This window comes from Lepisma saccharinum, chromosome 1 (genome assembly GCF_977018435.1).
Source record: "Lepisma saccharinum chromosome 1, izLepSacc3.1, whole genome shotgun sequence".
In the NCBI taxonomy this organism is placed as follows: domain Eukaryota; kingdom Metazoa; phylum Arthropoda; class Insecta; order Zygentoma; family Lepismatidae; genus Lepisma; species Lepisma saccharinum.
In genome coordinates, this window is record NC_139229.1 from 212,396,713 (window position 1) to 212,414,153 (window position 17,441).

The 17,441-nt window shown below is 36.5% G+C and overlaps 1 protein-coding gene across 1 annotated transcript; it reads left to right on the forward strand.

Moving 5' to 3' along the window:
• Nucleotides 1-516: 516 nt before the first annotated feature.
• Blos2 (biogenesis of lysosome-related organelles complex 1 subunit 2) lies at nucleotides 517-17,185 on the forward strand. The gene is made up of 4 exons (XM_083111902.1): nucleotides 517-705; nucleotides 4,796-4,926; nucleotides 14,702-14,813; nucleotides 15,415-17,185. The coding sequence occupies exons 1-4, from the start codon at nucleotides 657-659 to the stop codon at nucleotides 15,549-15,551; spliced, it is 429 nt and encodes a 142-aa protein (XP_082968028.1). The 5' UTR covers nucleotides 517-656; the 3' UTR covers nucleotides 15,552-17,185.
• Nucleotides 17,186-17,441: the final 256 nt, after the last annotated feature.

A 17,441-nucleotide genomic window follows, 5' to 3' on the forward strand; every position in this document is an offset into this window, starting at 1 on the left:
AGTAGGATATTTAAAAGGTAAAAAGGAGAAACTTAGAAAAATATTTGTTGGTACAACCCCCTCCCCTCCCCTCCCACTCCTCTACACAGCCTGCCATCTAGCGTGCCCACAGAGAAGCAAATCGGCAACGTAGTTGGGTGCACTGCCAATAGGTGTCGCTAGTTTCGCCCGTGACGTATTAAGGCCACAGATTTTAACATTGAGTTAACAAGTCTCTCCTAGTAGTTTGTCTATGGACGTGAACTCGGTTTTGTGCGGTCGCATTCTGTTATTCGATTGTCACCCTTCTTTCGATATTCACTTTTTCTCGCCAATTTTAGTGTTGCAAATTGAGAATATTTGTTACTAATAATTTTTGCGTTCTATTTACACCTTAAATGTTTCTTATTCTTTCATGCCAAATTAAATGCAGATAACTAAATAAAAGTAAATGAGTTTCAACTTTTTAAAACAATATCTCTACGTGAAGATTATATATTTTTGGTGTAACCCAGTGAAAATCATTGTATATATGAATTGGATACACTAGGTCAGGCAAGTTGTCCGTCAGCTTTGTTGTTACTGACGCCCGTCGCCCGTAGTAAATAAAAATAAGTATAAAATAACGTAGTAGGTCTTTGTGTGCGTGAATTTAACTTCTGTAGATATAAGCGAATATGGTCGATGAACCAGAAACTGAAGGAGTTACCGATTCACCAAAAAAGGGTACGTTTATTGGTATTTGTACACTTAAATTTAGAGCGAGGGAGAGTGGAAAATGCTAATACCAACGAAGAAATTTAACTTTCTTAAGAATAATCCTAGTTTAGTTATGCTGTTGCCCAAGATACTCTACCTTCCCCCTCTTCTGCCACTATCGGATTCGATTATCTACATTATTATTTTTTTTATTTAATTGGTCTCTTTCGTATGCTAGATATAATTTTCCTAAGTGGTATAAGAGGATGGCAAAAGGATTGATAAGACAATACTTTCAGGTAAACTTTCTGTAAAGCTTTGAGAACCTAATGGATGACCTGAAAAGTTGATGTAGGAAGTTATTGCACTTTAAATTTGCGGTAACAGTTTGATATAGACAAAACATATTTCACTCGTCCATTTCGTCATTTTTTACATTCGTACTTACCTATTATGCATTGCGAAACATTATTTAAGGTGGGATTTTGCTTTTTTCACTGAAATAATTATAATTTTTCACATTACGAGTATTTATTGTTCGTTGCTTTTTCGCTTCCGTTACACGCAATATGGCGGGGAAATCTTGACTAGCGTTGTCTATTATCTGTGGGGTATGCAGTGTTTCAAACCATCTTAACCGAAAAATTCTTACTTTCGTGTTACAGATGTATTTTTTTCCGGGTTCCAAAACCCCACGAACCATGCAAGTATAGCCCCACACACCATTAACGGATAGCCCCACAAACCATTCATAAATAGCCCCACGAACCATTCACAGCAAGGTTAGGTTAGGTTCTGTTAGGTTAGGCAAACAGTTAAAATTGTCATGTTCTGGGAAAACAATGGCGGTGTTGGAAACACTGGCCGGTGGTTACGTCAATGAACGCATGGAACATTTGGTTCACGTAGTCATAGGTGATGGAGGCAAGAGCTTTTGTGCATCGCAGAGACATTAATGTCGAAAAATACATGTTTTACCGGCCGAATAAATTGATCGAGGGGAGAAAACACTTCCATGACCTTTCAAAAGTCTACAGAAACTCAGTTCCGTAAGTACTTTCTCCTGTAAAATTTAAGAAATGTGTTTTGCCTATATCAAACTGTTACCAAAGTGGCTCATTGGAAGCCTTTTTCTGCATACACAAAGGAGAGAACATACTTAGATAACCAAAAACTACGTGTCATCCAAACTTTTGGTAAGCCTGGTCCAATGTGTCAAGCATCAAAAATTTATCTGTTTTGCATTTGAACACTTACAATCGTAAATAACCTCTAACATTGTCAATTCAATTTATATTTTTTTGTTCCATGAGTTTTCAAAATTCCAAAAATGGCACTTTTATGTGAGAGGTCACAAAATGAAAAGAAAAAAGTTTTCCAGAAATATTGTAATAATTTTGTGTGTTATTTGGTAATAATTATTTTTACTATGCAAAGTAAGTAGCATAAGAAGAAATGGAAAGCAAGATGTTGTGATTACTGTTACTGATATACGAGGTTTATTTTTTAATTAGGGGACATTTTGAAATAAGACTAAAAGAAGCAAAGGAAGTAATTTAATTACCTCTGTGGCTGTTCATATGTACATTCAGCTACTTCTCAATGTAGTTCCCATAGTCGTAGTGGTTGATGAGCTTTTGTAGACCCTCATCATAGAAATCTGCCGCCAGGTCAGACAGGTAATCCGTCACTGTCTCTTTGGCTTCATCGGCGCTGTTGAATTGCTTCCCAGCGAGGAAAATCTTTAAGTGGAGGAATAGGTTTTAATCGCTAGGGGCAAGATCCAGACTGTACGGAGGGTGGTCCATCCACTCCCAGCCAAATGAGTCAATGAGCGACTGTGTGGCAGCTGCAGTGTGTGGCCCGTGTGTTGTCGTGCAGGAACATGATACCGGAAGACAGCATTCCTCGTCGTTTATTCTGTATTGCTCGTCGAAGTTTCTTGAGAGCTTTGCAATACACGGTTGCATTAACTGTTTGTCCATTCGGCAGAAACACTGTCAAACGGCGGTTGGCTTGTATCTTGCTATCAACATCATGCACCAATGAGTCCGTTATGATTGAGGGGCGTCCTGATTCTGGTTCGTCATGAACATTCGTGCCACCGGCCTTAAACAGACTTACGCACTTTGCCTTCAACAATGACATTCTCACCATACACCTCACCAGTGGCGTAGCTGCAACCCCCGCAATGTGGGGGGGGGGGGGGGTCGCAGTGTGCTCCTGAAATTTTATATAATAGCAGAAATTTCAGTTAGTGTCACTTACAAAAAAAAATGATTTGCGAAACAGAAATCTGATTCCCAGTAACATCATGTATCGACGTCTGCGATAATAAGCAGTGGAGTATTGTCTCAACCAAAGGGGCCCAGCTAACTTGTCATATGGATCCCCTCCGAAATGCAGAATTAACTTACTTGCTCCGCAGATAGCAATCGATAGGAAAATATCCCTCATCTCATACCGTTACAGCTACGCAGTTTGTCGTAAACGTAGTGTAGTGTGTCAATTGTCTACAGTTATGAATCCTGCAGAAAGATTCAGTTGTTCAACCAGTTGATTCCTTATTGCTACACAATAAACATCAAACTTGGTAATACATGACCGTTTACCGCTAATATTTGTGTTGCACGTGATATTTAAAATGTAACTTCACATTAAATATTTTCAAGGGGTCCACAAGCCTTTTCAAATTGAAATACGAGTTGAAATGAATTTCCCGCATTGTCTGCACTTGTTACGTTTTACTTCAAAGGGGCCCAAGAACCCAGTAGGAGGTGAGGCCCAGGGGCAATTACCACCTTGCCCTGACCTGAGGGCCATTATGCACTGATGATCTATTAATAAAACGGTTATTGTTTCTTTAAAAAGTCTTTAAGACATATATGGTCTATCAAAAAGAAGTGGCAGCATTAAAATTATGAATAATGATATTGAGGTCCAACCTTTTTTGGTGGGGGGAGTGGTTCAGTCCTTCCAAGCGGCAAATTACCAGTGAATAGACCTATCGCAGCTTTATCTCCCAAGATCGAAGATCGCAACCACTTTTTCGTACCAGATAGCAATAGACTCTGTGGTCGCCACCGACAATCTTAGAGGTCCGGTTCAACCCCCATAACGGCAGTGATAAGTTTGCTTGAGTATATTGGTCACTATTAGTATTAGAAGGCTAATGTGAGCGACTCTTACATTGAATCTTGACCTGCCGCAGCCAGGGATGGCTTAGGGGCTGAAGGCGCAACCACCTCAAAGTTCATGAAATGAGTGTTTACTAACCCTTAACAATTCCCCTCAAAACAGTATTTTTTTTTTTAAATATCTGTGTATTATATGTAACCTCATTAAATTTGGCAGTGGGAAGCTTTCCCCTCCTCCAAAAACAGATTCCTGGCAGTGCCGCTGCGTTTAAATACGAGAAAAGATTTCCAGATTCTTCTTCCAGTTATTTATCAGAGATTCAGACAATCCTGATTTAGTTTCAAGAAGGTAATACACTGATATATAAGTCGATAACAAGAAAGAGAGTATATGGGATAAAAGTTAATTTCTTGTACAACTTGAGGGGGTGCGGTAATGGGGGCTAGCTAACAATTGTTCGTCCGTCCCATTCCGGCATCATGTTTTTTTTTTTTTTTTCAGTAAGGTGGGCCAATATTTTACTTGCAGGGGGCCCCCAGAGAACTGCGCTACGTCACTACACCTCACGTAAATGGCGATAAATGTCTGCCGCTTTCACATTTTTTCGCTGTCAAAAACCTGATCACTGATCGTATCTCACACTCGGCAGGATTTTCAATTACCTGCACCACTTCCATTGTCCACCACAACCACACCAAACGTTTCACAACATGCAAATGGTGTCTATTTACGTGCAAGGCATGTCGGTAATTAACGCATATTCGCAAAACACCAAGCATGCAATTTTGCCAACGGAGTGCAAAATGGCCCCTAATTAAAAAATAAACCTCGTATTTTTCAGAAATCCATTACCAAAACTATTTATTTTCATTTTTCATGAACATTTTCTTTGCAAATGTTTTGCATCTGGGAAAGAATGAAGTTAATGCCCACTGATGAATGCAATATATATATTGGTAATTGCATGCCCTGTTTCCAGGTCCTACCCTTTCAACGAGTACAAGTAGTTTCGAAGCACTTGATCCACATGATCCAAATTTAAGTCGGCTTGCAACAAGTATGTTTCAGAAGACTGCAGATTACTTGTGGGGAGAGCTAACTGCAACACAGGTAATTAATACTTTTATCTTTCTCCAAGGAGCTCTTTACCCCCCCTTTTTTTAACTCTTGGGTATGAATTTTAGATAAGGGACTATTTTTCCGCATATTTTGAACAGTGCAAAATTACCTTATGTGCCAACGCACACAACAATTTAAATTCATTCATGAATCACATATGACTATGTGAGAGTGACACAAGTGATGCAGAAAATTAATGACAATGATAAAGAAATGAGCTAGTCACTTTGTTTCATGTATTTAATGTTAAATGAGTTGTACTTCAGCTATTTTGCTTTTTTTAAATCCTTCAGAGATGTAATCTGTGTAAATGTGGCAGAATCATATTCAAGAAGTTTTGTGTTGAGCTGGGGTGGAACCAACCAGTGCTTTTACCAAAAGGCACTGGACCAGGCTGGATAAAAATCATGATTATGTAAATATACATTTTTCTGTTTGTGATACTGTATATATGAACCTACTATGGAAATATTTCTTGAGTGTGTTCATGAAACTATAATAATTTGAGTAACTTTACTTCCAGTGAAAATAAAATATTTTGGATGTAGCCTATCTACTATAAAATATTTTTATAGTCTTTGAGGCTGAATTTTGGCAATTTTTTTAAATGATTGTTTGCAAAATGTCAGCTGCCATGTTTTATACACTAGTCGACAATTGCTAAGGAACAAACACATTTTGACCAATAACTTTTGACTACGTGATCAGGGTGCAACAAGTGAACACTATATAAGTACAGATATCAGTTAAGGTTTATTGAGAAAAGATGACAGGGATTCTTCATCAACCAAAGAAACAGGACGTCATAAAACATCACCAGCATAAGCAAAACAAAGTGAGGAAAGCACATGAACTCACAATTTGGCATGTGTAGAGTGAGTCCAGAGGAAATCACCGTGGACTGCACAGCAAGCTGCACACCTGTTCGGCATGCTGTCGATGAGCGCGAGGGGTATATTGTCCCGTTCTTCCTGAAGTGCAGTTTTCAGCTCCTGGAGGGTCCGGGGTGGGGGATTCCTTTGTGCAACCCGCCTTCCGAGAGCATCCCACGAATGTTCGATGGGATTGAGATCCGGTGAATATGCAGACCAGTCCATGCGGGTGATGTTTTTTCTTTCCAGTGTCTCTGTCACTTGGACAGTTCTGTATGGACGCGCATTATCATCAATTTAAAGAAAGTCAGGGCCCACTGTACCCCAAAAAAATGAACATAACCTTCCAGGATCTCGGTAGAATACCGTGCTCCAGTAACGGATCCTGCGGCGAAGATGTACAGTGGTGTTTTCCCATTTTTCAGTATGCCCCCCCCCCATACCATGACTCCGGGTCCCCCATACATGTCACGTTCACAGATGTGCTGTGCATGATATGGTGTTCCACGTTCTCTCCACACCATTTGATGTCCAGAATCACTTGTCACACAGTACCGCGATTCATCGGAGAACATTCACATTTGCCCATCTGTCTTGGTCCCAGTTACGATGCTACACACACCAGTGTAATCTGGCACGACGGTGAGCTGGGTTTAATGCAAACCCTTAACTGGCTTCCGGACATACAACCCACCACTATTCAGTCATCGTGTAATGGTGCTTGGGGACACATGCACACCTGAAGCACCGACAAAGTCTTGAGCAATTTGGGCTGGAGTGGCAGATCGATTCTTTTTGCCACCTGGACGATGTACCGATCCTGGCGAGCAGTTGTACACCTTCCACGACCCCCACCATGCATACGCAAAGCTGTTCTTCTGGTATGAGTAGGTTCATGAAGTCGGGAAATGACACTTTTCGATACCCCCATAACATGTGCCACTTCAGTGACAATTCGCTCTGACTCCAGCTGACTAACCACTCTGCCCCGTTCGTAATCACTTAAATGTAGTCTTTTAGCCATCTTCCTACATGCTTCTTCTGTTGCACACCCGTATTGCACTGCCAACGGTCTCTGCCGTGTTTGACTGTCTCCTGTGGGTACCACCTCCTGCCACAGCACTGCAGTTTTTTCCTGATAACTATGCTCCAAGTGCACACGTTCCTTTCTGAATGTTTATTATTCTGCACAAAATGTATACTATTTTTGCGTATGAAAATTATTGAATTTTAAATCAAGATAAATTTAAGTGTGTTTAAAGTTTACATATTAGAGGGTGGTGACAGACCTGGAAAACCAGGAAAAGTCAGGGAATTTGAGGTGTCAAAAAAAGTCAGGGAAATGTCAGGGAATTTGTCTTGATTTTGGTTTTCTTTCATCATCCTGACATTTTATTGGTTTCGCACAAGTTAACATATGTTTACAATGACATTGCACTATTCTTAGATATGAAGAAGAATCCAACAAAACAGGATATATATTGAATACTATCACAAAAAAGTGAAACAAATCTGCATTGGTGAACGTTATGAAAATTGGCAAGTGCATGCTACCAACCTCAAATTTACTGCAACACTAGTATTGCAATGAAATTAATGCCACTCTCTACCCTGTCTGTTTAAACTCGTGAGAAATGGTCATTAATCTCGCTGAGTGAAGTTAATGTCCAATATTATGAAATAAAATACTAATAATAAATACGTAAATATTTTAATATATTTACTTGAATCATAAAAGCAAATCACTTTCTTCAGGAATTGACTTTTCTCTGCCAGCCCTGCTAAATTTTCACTTTCCATCTACTGATTTATACGAGGGATGGCCAGAAAGTAATTTCCAATTAGTAGGGACATTGATTTTTTGCAAACACGAAAACCATGAAAAATGTCAATTGCTGCGAAGTTGTGTTTATGAATGTGTAGTGATATTATTTGGCACATTTTTCGCACGTTCAAAATATCGAAATAATGTGAATTTGGCATAAAATGCGAATTGTTGGAGTTTTTAGCATTTTTTTAAAAAAAAATGTCCTAAAACAATGAAAAATTCCATGAAATCCAACATTCTTGTCTTTTCTAGGCATGTTTGTGTACATAGAACGTGCAACTTTTCCAACATTTTATTCAAGAGTAAACTATAATGCTTGTTATACATGGAATAATTCCGGCAGCCCCATTAAATCATGTATTTCCCACGATTTTTTCAACTTCTATCAAAACCATTTGCATCACGGAGCAAAGTGGCAGGGTTCTAACAAGAGATCGAGTTTGTATCTACAGTCACACGAGAGCCACATCTTCAGTATTTGTCGTGCAAGATGTATTTTGTGTTACCAAGCGAATTTCTCACCATCTGCATTTGTCAAGCAAGAAATAATGGAGCTCAGTTGTTAGGGCATCTGACTACCATGCAAGAGACCCGGGGTCGACCCCCTGCGGGGGAGTACCGGGATCTTTTCCACCTATTCAAACTGCTCAGGCACCCAACTAGCATCATATCAAGCGGGTACCTGGAGGAAACTTTGAGGGATAAAGGTAGCCAAGAGCGTGGTGCTGATCACATCACCCCCACTTTCAGCGGTGATCAAGAAAGTGTGGGGCCCTAACTCCACACCCCTATACACCTTCATGGCAAAGTGCAGGGGAGCACTTTACTTTTACTTCTTCAAAAATCTGTTCCTACATATCAAACTATCACAAAAATACGTAAACCATGTGACCTACACAATACCAATGTAAGTTTTGGTATATTTGGTAGAAAAATGTTCTAAAACAAAAACGTGAATTTTGGGAAACTTGACACTAACCAGTCAAAAGAAGATAATGCCAATTTTTGGTGCCATAATATATCTGTATCTGTCACGTGAGATTGATTGATTTAAATTTTTTGGGCGCGTCGCCCCTTATAGTCATCATGCACCCTTCAGTATATACGGGGAAAATTCCATTATCTAAAACCCTTACCTTAAAATGAAAAAGGGGGTATGGAAAATAACTTTCAAGATAACAAACTTGCATGAAGAGGCATAGGCCATGTGACTTACAATTTGAAACAGTAGTTTAAAAACACCATGAAGGTATAATTTCAGATACTTGCCAGAAAATGCGCTGAAATGAAAATGTGAATTTGGGGAAAAATAACACAGATTAATAAAAAATAAAGGAATACACCAATTGTGGCTTCCAAAGGGAAGCCTTGTCGCATTGTTTAATTCATTAATAACAGAAATACAGATACATGTACATAAGAATACACAGTACAAACACAATATCAACAATAGTATTAGCCAGTGAGGTTAGGTTAGGTTAGTCAAACACAGTAGTTTAAAACACATGGCTCTACACAATTGGGAATTGAAAAAATAACAAAAAATCAAGGTCCCTACCAATTAGGCATAGATAAAGCAAGAATATCAGTGCAAAAATCAGGGAATTTCATTTCTGCTTGTTTGTAGCCACCCTGATATTATCAGTGCTCGAAAAATTTTCAGAGCTAGGTGCTAGCTCTGAAAATCAAGCGCCAGGAAACCACCTACTTGCAATTGTGCATACTATAAGAAGCTGAGCATCACGGAATTCAAAACATCGCTAAATTATGTTAGCATTTAATTACGAAGTGCTTGCCAAGAGAAAGCAGAAAGAGGGGGAGTGGGGGACAAAGAGTAAGAAATTGTTACTGATTCTATGGAATGTTCACAACGTTGATTATAAAGAAAATTTGCTAACTTACAGTGTACTGCAATTTGAACTTAAAATCTTCAAAATTTCGAACATGCAAATTTTAAAAACAACAATATTACAGCAAGACATAAACATCACAGTCGCCAGGCTGAAAATTTCAGTCGCCATGGCAACCTGCCAACAGAGATTATTTATTATATTATACATTTTTCTACAAAATATTTCTTTAAAATGATTTATTTTTTAAAAAACATCACCTGATTTAGATCAATCCACCTACTCTGGACTATATTTTAAACCATGCGTCAGAAATTTTGGTTTACAAACTGCAATGGTTCCCCAATTTTACATTTTCCCCACATACATTTAGTCTGCATGGTCCTGAAAGGCAGCAATTTCTGTATATTTTTCCTTTATTTTACAAGGGGCACTCAACATTAACCGGAACATTTGTGCACAAAAGAATAGTAAATAGCCGGAGAGTAATAAAACTGCCGGAGAATGTACCTGCATCAGATGTTCGTCCCAGGCAGCAAGTATTGTGTCTGTATCTGTTGGACAGTGGTGTATAATCAGATTCCTTGTGAAGCAGAAGGTTAATCCAGCAGATATTTTGAGAGAATTGCAAGCACAATATGTTGAGTGATCTCAACAGTTTGGCAAACAACGATAGTTGGTGACAAATGAACCGCATTGATCCATTCTTCCAACTTGGACATGTAACGTATTGGTGTGTATTTTTTTGGAGGAAGGTTCAGAATTAAAGCCTAGTATTATTGCACATTGATGAAGGGTGCTGTATGGAATGTCATTTGCAAGAAAAGACCCAGAATATTGCCAGAAAATGTCACTTTTCACCATAACAACTCTGACTAAAATACGCTGAGAGGTTTTATTCCATGTCCTTGCACTTGTGACTTAGCCCTCAGTGATTACCAGATTTTAGAGGGAAGAAATTGCAGAAAGATAAAACACTGACCAAAAAAGATGTCCTCCAGTGGCTATGACAGCAGTCAACTTCCTTCTGTGCCGAAGATTTCAGGGATTTGACGCAAGGATGGCATTGGCAATGGCTAAAGAAATACTTAAGAAACTGGCCTACTTTCGTGCTTGTAGGTCTTTCTAATTTTTTTGCTACAAATATGAAGTCCCCAGTTAATCTTGAATGAATCTAGTACATTATCTTGCATTTTAAGCTTTTTAAATCTTGGTCTCCTGAAAAACATAAGAAAAACCATCAAAATATGCAAATAAAATGCTGTTTATGTTGAAGTGGGAATTTATTCCATTCATTGTTCTTATTGGTACAAATTTTGAAAAAGAAATATGATAATGGTATGCCAAACGATCCAACGGTGGTTGCACGACCATTTTAGAAAAATTTCATTTTTAGTACACACGTTTCTACACGTTTCTAAATATCAAAACCAATGTTCAAAAAAATGTATTGTCTTTAGTTCTCCTGGGGCAGCCATTTTTCCAACTTGGCGCATGGGTTTCGTTGCTCATGTAGCAATATACAGAAACCTTAATATCTCAAAAACTATTAGAGCTAGAGACCTGAAACAAAATTCATTTTGTAGCTAATGAAGTATACTTTCTATGATATTCAAGTATGTTTTGCTAAAAATTGCATCGTAAGTACGAAAATTAGGGTGGAAGTTGGGGTATTAATAGTTAAAAATTGGATTTTTAAGCCTGATTTTTTTCAATGAAGGGGTTTAGTCTAAGGCTTGATGTTTTTTCATGTGTAGACCTGCCTGCAGGGTGTCTGTAAATAAAATATCAGTGCTTAGAAATGCCACCCTTTTTTACAGCATGGGCTCAAACATGGCTGTTCATAGAATTTTGACAGTTTTCGGAGTTAAATATCTCAGATGGGTCCTCTTGAAAAATTCTGAAATTTGGCACAAAGGAAGCCCTGCATGAACCTAACTCACAGTAAAAATCTCAACTTTTAGATTCAACTCGTTGTGGTCAATATGAGTTAACGTATGTCACCTAATTTCTGACGTTGCAAGGTTTGATTTATTATGTACCCATGACTAGTTTGTGTTGTCAGCTCCAGTTTCCTATTCATTCTCTTTGTCAAATCAGGCATAATTCTTTGTTCTCTCACTATGTTCACAAGTACATTATCAGAAACCTTCAGTTCATCACATATATTTTTTTCTTGACCAAGTGGTAGCAATCAAACTGATGATACTGACCTTTTCAACATTAGTTTTCCCCAATTTACATTTTTCTTCGTATAATTTCAATTATATGATTGTACTGGCCATGCAAAGGATTTTCACACTTGCCTTCCTTTTCTTCAGTTCTAATACTTTGTGAAAAGCAACTTTCCAGTTTCCTTTGCACTTCTTGTATGATGTGAATAGTTTTTCGAGCAAGAGCACTTTATTGTTTTTCTGCAATCAACCTCCTCAGTTTTGAAACAGGAGATACATCAAAAACAGAACAGACTTCATGCATTTCCTTTAGTTTTTCTTGGGTTGGCACAAATACATCATTTCCATTCTGGCATTTAAGTGTGTCACTTTCTCCAGATATGAAAATTTTACTCCAATATGTCAGGCATATTGATTTAACTGGTATAAGGCTTACTTGACACTTTTTTGCCTTACCATATGATGCAAATTGATTTTAAAAATTCCCTTACTTAACTTTTTCTTTAAGTGGTACTTCTGAAGATCACAACATACTTTACCATATAAAAAACTATTTTCAATGGTATTTGCATATTGTCTCTAAGCCATCCACCTGTAGTCTTGACCTAAGAAGTGTTTTATCATTTTCAATGAGTTCGTTAAGATTAATTAGGTCTTTGGGAACTTCACGAGTTAAAAATTCTACAGAACACTCCATTTCCAGTCACAGGTAACGAACATTCACAAGTCACTATTCTCGGCACATTAGACAAAGAAAGAATGACAGATCAAATCCAGGCTTGCCTCACATCCTATCAAAACATGTCTCTGAATCTTCTGCTGTGAATGACTCACATCTACTTCAACGAATGTCTTTACTTGAAGAAAAAAATATGTGGAAAATAAGGGAAACAAAAAATAATATCTTCTACCAACTTTGGCCCTCCAAAAAAAATAGCCTACTTTCAACGGAGTGCCCAATGAAGGCTTGGTGGGGGTAATAAACCAAAAGAGGGTTGTATACTAAAAATGTATATGTAACCCCCTCCCCTCCCTTTCGAAATTCCTGGGCATGCCACTGCCTATCTTAAGCTGCATGTACTGCTACATTTAAAAAATGTGGGTGAAGCTCAGTTTTGGAGCTGACAATAACAACTGGTTGTGAGTACCTAATAAATCAAACTTTTTGCAATAAGATTTCGCAGATTTTCAATTGTCATACCTTGTAATTTCAATTTCTTGTAAGTCAAGTATTAAAACCTTACGTTACTATATTTTCTGAGGCTTTATTTAACCCAAATTTAAAAAAAGAAAAAGAAAAAACGTATGTTTGTATGAAAAAGTATGGGATGTAGTTTAACCTTACCTTGCCACTTCAGAAATTAGGTGGCATATGTTACCTCATATTGACCAAAACGAGTTGAATCTAAAAGTTGAGATTTTTACTGTGAGTTAGGTTCATGCAGGGCATACTCATGCATACTCCTTTGTGCCAAATTTCAGAATTTTTCAAGAGGACCCATCTGAGATATTTAACTCCAAAAACTGTCAAAATTCTATGAACAAGCCATGTTTGAGCCCATGCTGTAAAAAAGGGTAGCATTTGTAAGCACTGATATTTTATTTACAGACACCCTGCAGGCAGGTCTACACATGAAAAAAACATCAAGCCTTAGACTAAACCCCTTCATTGAAAAAATCAGGCTTAAAAATCCAATTTTTTAACTTGTTACTCCAATTTCCACCCTAATTTTCTTACTTAAGATGCAATTTTAAGCAAAACATACTTGAATATCATAGAAAGTATACTTCATCAGCTACAAAATAAATTTTGTCTCAGGTCTCTAGCTGTAATGGTTTTTGAGATATTAAGGTTTCTGTATACTGCTACATGAGCAAAAACAGCCATGTGCCATGTTGGAAAAATGGCTGCCCCAGGAGAACTGAAGACAATAAATTTTTTTGAACATTGGTTTTGACATCTAGAAACATGTGCAAACATATGTACTAAAAATGAAATTTTTCTAAAATGGTCATGCAACCAATTATTTTAAAATTGGTTCATTTGACATGGAATAACCCTATGGTCTTTAATGGACATTATATTATTATGACTCACTTCTTCTTCTAAATCATTGTCCACCTGCTTTTTCATATTTGTGAATTTTGAATTTCTTCTTTAATGTGTACTATAGATATACTTAATGAACAGTGATATCCTAATTTTTGTGACATTCCCATTGCAATGTTCCAAGCAGATATTTCTATTCTAAAACTGTCAATTCATATTTATCTGAAACAGAAAAAAAATATACTGATACCAGTGGTATCAGTATCGAAAAGTATCGTTGGAATTCATCTACCAATACCAGCCAATACTATTCTGGCATTTTATTCTTTCATGGGGTCCGGAAAAATGCCGCACGACACTTTATCTAATACTAAATTATGCAAAATTCAAACTTTCTTTTTATTTTGCACCAATTTTCCACAAAAAACTATATTTTGTGATTACATATCATCTATTTCAATATTCTGATGTAATTCTTGAATATTCTAAAGCAAATTTATTAGTAAGTTGATGCATATGAATGGAGAAGAATATGTACACACCAATATTGGTCAATATTTTGAACAAATTTTAATTAATTCAATTTTCAAGTATTGGTATCGGTATTGGTGGTAATCGGTAAGAGTATCGGCATCGGTTCAAAGTGGTATCAGCTCGGTCTTAGTATTATCACAGAGAACCGTTAAGATGTTTTTGTATTATACAAGAGCTTATAAAGTTACATACATAGCTTAGCTAATGATTTTGAAACTTGTTTTCCATTTATTCATAACTTTGCTCCCCCAAATTCCAACATGTGCCTAAAAGCGGTGCATGATGTATTTTCATTTGAACCACTTATACACTTGAAAATCACCAAAAGCACAATGTATGAAGATTTTCCCCTCATTTTCAATGTACATAGAAACACATAGCAGATACAGGAAAGGCTCCACGACACTACTAGTTAGTAAAATAGCTGATATTTTTACAGTTTTTTTCTTCTTATGCAGGAAGATTACCGCCTGTTGGAAGGAATGAATAGAGCTACAATAACGAAATATTCGGATATGAAACAGATTTCAGGAAATGTTGCAAAATCACTTGCTGATCTTAATGACAAATGTAAGTATAGCACAATTGTATATTCTCAACATATTCATTAAGCTTATGATGAGCAGTAGTGCTGCTTTTCGTTTTGTTGTTTGGTTATAAAATGTCACTTTTCTATCTCTCCAGATCAATAGTAATGAAGAGTCTGAGATAATTTAAATTAAATCCAGAATCTTATGTGACAAGGACATGAGTCAAGTATTCAATGAGCTTGGTCACTGACAGAGCAGGAGAGCTGTTAAAATATAAATGAACTAACAATATTAAGAATTGTTTCAGAAAAATAAAAGTTTTGTTGTATCTCTATGCTGTTTTTTGTAGCTGTGTGCATTTCCCATATTATACATTCAATGTGCATTGTCAATGGGGTGTATATTTTTCCTTGTTTCTACATTTTCCTGCATTTTAAGCCCCCCCCCCCAAATTTGGTCCCCTCAAAAGTGTAAAATTGAGGTTCCACTGTCATCTACTTCATGTAACCATTATCCATTTCACGTGGCCCTATGTCTCTCTTCTCACCAACTATCATATTCTTGCCTACTTTGTTTTTTATGTTTTGAAAGACAAAATCAACTTTTTTTCCATCAGTTTACATAAGTAATTTTATTTCCAGATAAAAGTCTGCAGCCCTATTTGGAACAAATTGACCAAATAGAAGACAGTGTAACAAAACTTGAGCAAGCTGCTTATAAACTGGATGCATATTCCAAAAGATTAGAAGCAAAATTTCGACAACTTGAAAAAAGATAAATTCAAGATGCAAGCATAGAAACTCAACTAATTCATGTTTATTTGTATGTTTTTTTTAAATTATATGTGTTAAGTGTACTGTACTAGGGGCATTTGAAAATTTAAAGAACTATCATTCTGCGATGTACTGATAATATGCGACTGCTTTAGAATGGTATGCATACTAAAAATTTATGATTTTTTTTTTAAATGGTGGTTTGGGAATCTGTCAATATTTTATGTATGTGAAAATTTCATGTGCATGGGCATTGGGGAGTAAGGCATTAAACCAGTTCATCGACCTCTTCCCTTAAATTTGTAATCTCTCATTGTAATTTGTGAAAAAGCAAAAGGCTTGATATTTTTATTGTCAATAACAGAAACAAAGTTAAATTAGTTTTCAAACAGATTAGCCAAAGAGAAACTGATAAAAAATTGGGTAAAGTCCAGAAACCAGGGTATGTTTTATATTCTACAATTTATTCTTTGGAATATATGGTTCCACTGTTTTCAAAATCCCAAAAATGAAATATTTGTGCAAGAGGTCACACAGTGTAAACTTTATGAATAAAATTTCCCTCTAGGTTTTACGGCTTTCTCTTGAGAGAGGTGTGTAAAAGTTAATAACAAAATAGAATAACTATGCATTTAACTATATTAACTGTATGAAAAACTAGTTGTTTTTAAGTCCACTTTATGCACCGAAAGGCTAACGGGAGTGGACCTGTAGCTTAAAGTGGGATCCGAACCACTATGTGCCCCCACCAGATATCAAACTCTTAATTACAAGGCAATGGCATTACCACTATGCCATTGGAGCCACAGGTGTGCTGAATAATCACTCATTTGGTGGATTGAGTAGATGTTGCTCCGCAAGAACATAATAAAGGAAATAATAATAATAATAATAATAGCAGCAACAAGGACAATAGTTTATTATAAATGATAAGCATAGTATGAATCCCAGTAATAATAATGAACTGGCAACAAGTGTATAAAATGAACTCTGAATCACAAATTACAGTGGGTGAAAGTCTCCTTCTGACATCAAAATTATCATGTTGACTCCATTAATACTTTTTTTTATAAGCATGATATTTTAGTCTGATCTACAATGGACAAAACTACGTATAATATTTAATTTTATTTAATATGCGAGTATAGGTATGAATAAATAAAAGAAAGCAATGATCAAAAGAATGAAGTGAGAGTATTTTTCTACAAAATGCAAACCTTCAGTTTCATATTTCGCATATGTTGTGTTAAAAAGATGTCTATTAAAGTCACAGCATAATATTTATTCTATTGCTGACCAAGAAATAGGCATAACCCCTTTATCTTTCCCCCAAAAAATCTGAATCCAGTGTAAATTCTTTTTCCATACTTTAATTCAATGTATTAATATGAATATTGTACATATATGTAGTAAAAAATATGTGCCATACTTTTTTTTTAAAAAAAAACTGGTTTATTGACAATAAAGCCTCAAGTACATACAATGGTTATTACTTGTTATGTATTTTGAATTTGCATTTATTACATTAATTTGAGTGCTGTGGAACAAAATGGTGGGAGTTTCCAGTAGAAAAAGATAGTTATCTGTTACTTGTTACATTAAAATAATATTGATTTTGTACATTGTTGGTAAACCAGAATAAAAGTTTTATGTTGAACAAGGTGGTATTTATTTCACCATAGCCTGTTGGATCCTTTCAGCCTGAGCACTTTCACTTTCACAATTACAAATACGTTTTTTTGTACTGGCAAAAACTCCACTTTCTGCTAGAGGTGCTCAACCTGACCCATGAAGAGCAGACTTTGCATGTGGACCTGTGTGCATTTATGCTGGTAATGGATGTTTAATTACTATTTTGTGTATGTTCCAAGTAATGCTTACTATTGTTACAAAGT

Excerpts from the sequence above, each read along its gene's own strand:
- Blos2 (XM_083111902.1), top strand. The coding sequence starts at position 657 with ATGGTCGATGAACCAGAAACTGAAGGAGTTACCGATTCACCAAAAAAG. Across the intron at positions 4,927-14,701 it reads GAGAGCTAACTGCAACACAG|GAAGATTACCGCCTGTTGGA; the intron begins GTAATTAATACT and ends CTTCTTATGCAG. Across the intron at positions 14,814-15,414 it reads TGCTGATCTTAATGACAAAT|ATAAAAGTCTGCAGCCCTAT; the intron begins GTAAGTATAGCA and ends TTTTATTTCCAG.